Source organism: Salvelinus sp. IW2-2015, unplaced genomic scaffold, assembly GCF_002910315.2.
Source record: "Salvelinus sp. IW2-2015 unplaced genomic scaffold, ASM291031v2 Un_scaffold2873, whole genome shotgun sequence".
Classification (NCBI taxonomy): domain Eukaryota; kingdom Metazoa; phylum Chordata; class Actinopteri; order Salmoniformes; family Salmonidae; genus Salvelinus; species Salvelinus sp. IW2-2015.
The window spans coordinates 49503-57197 of record NW_019944173.1 but is presented as its reverse complement, the minus strand read 5'-3'; the positions used below and the strand labels follow the sequence as shown (position 1 = coordinate 57197).

The following is a 7695-nucleotide window of genomic DNA, read 5'->3' as shown; positions in this document are numbered from 1 at the left end:
TAATGTCTCTTTATACATGTTAATGGACCCTCGAATGTTCTGTCTATGACCTGTCTTGTCTCTCTATACCTGTAAGGACCCTCGAATGTCTGTCTATGACCTGTCTTATGTCTCTCACATATACCTGTTATGACCCCGGAATGTCTGTTTATGACCTGTCTGTATGTACTTCTATACCTTGTAATGGGGGAACCCCTCGAATTGTTATGACCGGTCTCTATGTGTCTCTCTATACCCTGTTAATGACCCGTCGAAGTCTGTCCATGACCGTGTCTTATGTCTCTCTATATCTTGGTTACATGACCCCCGACTGTCTGTCCAATCGCGTCTATGTCTCTCATACCTGTAATGTGACCCTCGTAATGTCTTGACCTGTCTTATGTCTCCTATACCGTTAATGGACCCTACGAATGTCGATGACGTCCTTATGCTCTCTAGTACCTGTTAATGACCTCCGAATGTCTGTCTGATTGACTGTTCTTATGTCTCCTATACCTGTTAATGACCTCGAGATGTCTATGAACCTTGTCTTATGTTCTCTATACCTGTTAATGACCCCGACGTCGTGTCCATGACCTGTCTTATGGTCTCTCTATACCTGCTTTTTGACCCTCGAGATGTCTATGACTGGTCTTATGGTCTCTCGTATACCTGTTAATGACGCCTCGAATGTCGTATGACTGCCTTTATGGCTCTCGTATACCTGTTAATGACCCTCGAAATGTCTGGTCTTGACCTGTCTTTGTCTGCTCTTATACCTTGTTAATGACCTCGAATGTGCTGGTTTATGGACCTGTCTTTATGTCTCTCTACCTGTTAATTGACCCTCGAATGTCTGTCTGATGACCTGTCTTATGTCGCTCTATACCTGTTAAGACCCTCGAATGGTCTATGACCTGTCTTATGTTCTCTCTATACCTGTTAATGACCAGCGAATGTCTGTCTGACCTTCTTATGTCTCATCGATTCCTGTTAATTGAACCCTCGAAGTCTGTCTGATGACTGTCTTATGTCTCTCTATACTGTTAATGACCCTCGAATGTTATGACCTGTCTTAGTTCTCTATACCCTTGTAATTGACCCTCGAGATGTCTATGGACCTTGTTTGTTCTCTCTATACCTGTTAGTGACCCCGAATGTCTGTCTTGACTGTGTTATGTATAGTAATGCTACAGTATAGTAGTATTTTTATTTTAACCTTTACTTAAATAAGCAAGTCGTTTATGAAACAATTTACTTATTTTACAATGACGGCCTAGCGCCAAACCCTGAGTGACGCTGGGCCAATTGTGCGCCGCCCGTAGTTGGGACTCCCAATCACAGCCCGGCTGTTGATACAGCCTGAACGAACCAGGGTCTGTAGTGTATCGCCTCTAGCACTAGATGCTTAAACGGCTGCGCCACTCGGCACCCATAGTATAGTAAGTTTATAGTAGTGTATATTATAGTAGTATATACTGTAGTAGTGTATAGTCGTGTACAGTATAGTGGTGCACAGTACAGTAGTATACAGTACAGTAATATACAGTACAGTAGTATATAGTATACAGTATAGTAGTGTACAGTACAGTAGTATATAGTATACAGTATAGTAGTGTACAGTACAGTACAATATAGTAGTATACAGTATATTAGTGTACAGTACAGTAGTGGACAGTACAGTATAGTAGTGGACAGTACAGTAGTATATAGTATACAGTATAGTAGTGTACAGTACAGTAGTGTGGCAGCACAGTATAGTATGTACGTACAATATAGTAGTATATAGTATACAGTATAGTAGTGTACAGCACAGTATAGTATGTGTACAGTATAGTATACAGTATAGTATACAGTATAGTAGTGCACAGTACAGTAGTATACAATACAGTATTAGTAAGTGCACAGTACAATATAGTAAGTATATAGTATACAGTATAGTAGTGTACAGTACAATATAGTAGTATATAGTAGTATACAGTATAGTAGTGCACAGTACAGTAGTATACAGTAACAGTATAGTAGTGCACAGTAAGTATAGTAGTATATAGTAAACAGTACATTAGTGCCAGTACATTAGTATTAGTTGTGCACAGTACATTATTATACAGTATAGTAGTGTCAAGTACAGTATTATGTAAGTAGTGTACAGCCAGTATTATACAGTATAGTAGTGTAAAGCACAGTATTATACAGTATAGTAGTGTACAGCACAGTATTATACAGTATAGTAGTGTACAGTATTATACAGTATAGTAGTATATAGTACAGTAGTATATAGTACTGTGGTATATAGTATAGCAGTATATAGTACTGTAGTCTTCCTTTGCTCAGTTGGTAGAGCATGGCACTTGCAACACCAGGTTGTGGGTTCGATTCCCACGAGGGCCCAGTATGAAGATGTGTGCACTCTGGATAAGAGCAACTGCTAAATCACTCAAAGGTAAAAAATGTCCAGTATATAATGTATATTACCTGGTTGGTCTTGGCGTCTCCGTTCTCAGAGTGGTTCTCCTCAGCGGCCTCTGCGTTCTCCTTCGCTGCTGCCTTCTTAGTTTTCTCTCCTCCTTCTTGTCGTTCACACCCTTCTCTTTCTGGATGGGGGGGATGACAGACATTATCCTTAACGTTATCCTCATCTATACTGGGCTCCCGAGTGGCACAGCGGTCTGAGGTACTGTATCTCAGTGCTTGAGGTGTCACTACAGACCCTGGTTCAGCGGTCTAAGGTACTTATCTCAGTGCTTGAGGTGTCACTACAGACCCTGGTTCAGCGGTCTGAGGTACTGTATCTCAGTGTTGAGGTGTCACTACAGACCCTGGTTCAGCGGTCTAAGGTACTGTATCTCAGTGGTGTCACTACAGAGCCTTCTCTTTCTGGATGGGGGGATGACAGACATTATCTTTATCTACAGAGCCTTCGGAAACTATTCAGACCTCTTGACTTTTTCCACATTTTAGGTTACAGCCTTATTCTAAAATGGATTAAATCGTCCCCCCCCCCTCAATCTACGCAACAAACTCCATATTGACAAAGCAAAAACTGTTTTTTATACATTTTCTCCGAGATGTTCGATTGGTTTCAAGTCCGGGCTCTGGCTGGGCCACTCAAGGACATTCATAGACTTGTCCTGAAGCCACTCCTGCGTTGTCTCTTGGCTGTGTACTTAGGATTGTTGTCTCTGTTGGAAGGTGAACATTCGACCCAGTCCGAGGTCCTGAGCGCTCTGGAGCAGGTTTTCATCATCATGCTTCACCTTAGGGATGGTCCCAGCTTTCGTCCCGGCGTGACGCTTGGCATTCAGACCAAAGAGTTCAATCTTGGTTTCATCAGACCAGCGGATCTTGTTTTTTCATGGTCAGAGTCTTTAGGTGCATTTTACTGAGGAGTGGCTTCCGTCTGGCCAGTCTACCATAAAGGCCTGATTGGTGGAGTGCTGCAGAGATGGTTGTCCTTCTGGAAGGTTCTCCCATCTCCACAGAGGAACTCTGGATCTCTGTCAGAGGGACCATCGGGTTCTTGGTCACCTCCCTGACCAAGACCCTTCTCCCCAGATTGCTCAGTTTGGCCAGGCGGCCAGCTTTAAAACATTTGCAAAAATGAATCTAAAAACCTGTTTTTGCTTGTCATTATGGGGTATTGTGTGTAGATTGATGAGGATGTATGTATTTTTGTGCCCATTTTAGAATAAGGCTGTAACTGAACAAAATGTGGGAGGGAAATTAAGTGGTCTGAACACTCTCTCTCTCCAAAGGCACTGTATACTATGTTCATATGTATGCCTTCTCTTTCTGGAGAGGGGGTTTGTAGTTATGTTTTTTGTGATGATTCTGGGGTTTGTAGTTCTGTAATGCGATGTTCTAGTCTTTTGTTCCGTTTGATGGTTCTTGAGTTTGTAGTTCTGTTGTGTGATTGCTCTAGAGTTTGTAGTTCTATTATGTGCAGGCTTGGGGTTTGTAGTTCTGTTGTGTGATTGCTCTAAAGTTTGTAGTTCTATTATGTGCAGCCTTGGGGTTTGTAGTTCTGTTGTGTGATTGCTCTAGAGTTTGTAGTTCTATTATGTGCAGCCTTGGGGTTTGTAGTTCTGTTCTCTTACCTTTGCTGGTTTCTCCTTCTTGGCCTTGGGTTCAGTCTTGGCTGGGGCTGGTTTCTGGAGAGAGAACAAACATCAGTCTCATGTGTTCTACAACCACTGATCATTCCTAGTTCTACCGACCAATAGGAGCTAGGGCTTCAGATCTACCGACCAATAGGCGCTAGGGCTTCAGATCTACCGACCAACAGGAGCTAGGGCTTCAGATCTACCGACCAATAGGAGCTAGGGCTTCAGATCTACCGACCAATAGGAGCTAGGGCTTCAGATCTACCGACCAATAGGAGCTAGGGCTTCAGATCTACCGACCAATAGATGCTAGGGCTTCAGATCTACCGACCAATAGATGCTAGGGCTTCAGATCTACCGACCAATAGGAGCTAGGGCTTCAGAGCTAAATATATATATATGTATATAGTGATACTACGTGTGTAATTACCTGCTGTATATAGTGATACTACGTGTGTAATTACCTATATATATATATATATATGTATATAGTGATACTACGTGTGTACTGTGGTAATTACCCGCTGTATATTAGTGATACTAACGTGTGTAATTACCTTATATATATATATATATATATAATGTATAGAGTGATACTACGTGTGTAATTACCTATATATAATATATATGTATATAGTGATACTACGTGTGTAATTACCTATATGTATATAGTGATACTACGTGTGTATTATCCTATATAATATATATGTATATAGTGATACTACGTGTGTAATATGATTGTATGGTGATTGTAGCTGAGGTTCTGTTAATTTGTCATATAGGTGGTGTGTATGATGTGTTTATAGAGAGTGGTATAGTGGTTGTATGATGTGTTTATAAGGTGGTATAGTGGTTGTATGATGTGTTATAAGGTGGTATAGTGGTTGTATGATGTGTTATACGGTGTATAGTGTATGTTGAATGTGTTGTAAGGTGGTATACGTGGTTGTATGATGTGTTATAAGGTGGTATAGTGGTTGTATGATGTGTTATAGAGGTGGTATAGTGGTATTTGATGTGTTATAAGGTGGTATAGTGGTTGTATGATGTGTTATAAGGTGTATAGTGGTTGTAATGATGTGTTATAAGGTGTAAGTGGTTGTATGATGTGTTGTTAAGGTGGTTTAGATGGTTGTATGATGTGTTATAAGGTGGTATAGTGGTATTTGATGTGTTTAAGGTGGTATAGTGGTTGTTGATGTGTTATAGGTGGTATAGTGGTTGTATGATGTGTTATAAGGTGCTATAAGTGGTTGTATGATGTGTTGTAAGGTGGTTTAGTGGTTGTATGATGTGTTATAAGGTGGTATAGTGCGTTGTATGAATGTGTTATAAAGGTGGTATAGTGGTTTGTATGGATGTGTTATAAGGTGGTAATAGTGGTTGTATGATGTGTTAGTAAGGTGGTATAGTGGTTGTATGATGTGTTATAAGGTGGTATAGTGCGTTTGTATGATGTGTTATATAGGTGGTATAGGTGGTTGTATGATGGTGTTATAAGGTGGTATAAGTGGTTTATGATGTGTTTATAAGGTGTGGTATGTGGGTTGTATGATGTGTTGTAAGGTGGTATAGTGGTATTTAAGATGTGTTATAAGGTGGTATAGGTGGTATTTGTATGGTGTTTATTAAGGTGGTATAGTGGTATGTATGAATGTGTTGTAAGGTGGTATAGTGAGTTGTATGATGTGTTATAAGGTGGTATAGTGGTTGTATGATGTGTTTTGTAAGGTGGTAATAGTGGTTGTGATGATGTGTTATAAGGTGGTATTAAGTGGTATTTCATGGTTGTAAGGTAGTGTGGTTTATGAAGTGGTAATTTTGATGTGTTATAAGGGTGGGTATAGTGTGTTTGGTAATGATGTGTTATAAGAGGTGGTATAGTTGGTGATGAGTGTTATAACGGTGGATAGTGGTTTTATGAGGTGTTATAAGGTGTATAGTGGTGTAATTTGATGTGTTATAAGGTGGTATAATGGTATTTGATGTGTTATAAAGGTGGTATCAGTGGGTTGTATGATGGTGTATAGGTTATAGGTTGTATGATTTTAATAAGTCGGTATAGTGTTGTAATGATGTTTATAGTGTATAGTGGTTGTGATGTGTATATATATTTTATATAGCTAATAAGACGGCATATTAGTTGTATCAGTTTGTGTAATACTCTGGTGACTAGTTATAAAATCATGTGCAATATATGGTGTCTATATGTAGCCCACGAATGTATTAAGGTGTAACATGCTGTTGGAGTAAGTTTATTTAGCATGTGTAATTACCTATATATATATATATATAGTGATACTCATACGTGTGTAACTTACTATATATAGTACTAGTGATACTTACGTGTGTAATTAGCCTAATATATACTAATATAATGTAATAGTGATACACGTGTGTAATTAACCTCCTGTATATAGTGATACATACTGTGTAATTACCTATATATATATATATATAGTGAATACTACGTGTGTAATTACCTATATATATGTATAATAGTGATACTACGTGTGTAATTACCTATATATATGTATATAGTGGATACTAACGTGTGTAATTACCTATATATATGTCTATATAGTGATACTTTTATTACGTGTGTAAATTACCTATATATATAATATATTATATATGAATTCTACGTGGTGTACATTACCTGCTGTATATGTGATACTACATGTGTATTACCTATATATATATATAGTGATACTACGTGTTGTAATTACTATATATATATATGTGTATATAGTGATACTACGTGTGCATACCTGCTGTATATAGTGATACTACGTGTGAATTACCTATATATATAATAGTGATACTATGTTTGTAATTACCTATATATGCATATTAGCAATACTACGGTGTAATTACCGCTGTATATGTGATACTACGTGGTGTAATTTACTATATATATATATATGTAATATAGTGATACTACGTGTGTAATTACCTATATATATAATGTATATAGTGATACTACGTGTGTAATTACCCGCTGTATATAGTGAATACTATGTGTTGTAATTACCTATATACATATGTATTATAGTGATACTACGTGTGCAATTACCCTATATACATTAATATAATATAGTGATACTACGTGTGTAACTACCTATATATATATATATATATACTATGTATATAGTGATACTACGTGTGTAATTACCTATATACTATTATAAGTGATACTACGTGTGTATTACCTATAATATAATATAATGTATAAAGTGAATACAATAGCACGTGTGTATTACCTATATATATATAAGTGATACTACGTGTGTAATTACCTATATATCATATATATATGTATATAGGTGATACTACGTGTGTAATTACCTATATATATATATATATAGTGATACGTGTGTAATTACCTGCTGTGTGTATTACCTGCTGTATATAACATTTACATTTAAGTCATTTAGCAAGACGCTCTTATCCAGAGCGACTTACAAATTGGTGCATTCACCTTATGAAATCCAGTGGAAACAGCCACTTTACAATAGTGCATCTAAATCTTTTAAGGGGGGGGGGGGGGGTCAGAAGGATTAACTTTATCTTTATAGTGATACTACGTGTGTAATTAAATCTTAGGCTCGTG

At 37.8% G+C, this 7695-nt stretch overlaps 1 protein-coding gene across 3 annotated transcripts in view; it reads right to left on the bottom strand.

Annotated features, from left to right (window-relative positions):
• Positions 1-7695, bottom strand: part of hmgn6 (high mobility group nucleosome binding domain 6) — a 29778-nt gene that overhangs the window by 17338 nt on the left and 4745 nt on the right. For 2 of the 3 annotated variants that reach the window (XM_070440711.1, XM_070440712.1), the window contains exon 4: positions 4077-4130. In XM_070440711.1, the coding sequence (XP_070296812.1) occupies positions 4077-4130 (54 nt within the window). Of the gene's footprint in view, positions 1-2432; positions 2574-4076; positions 4131-7695 lie in introns of those variants that run through there. The other variant, XM_024141979.2, reaches the window with a different exon arrangement.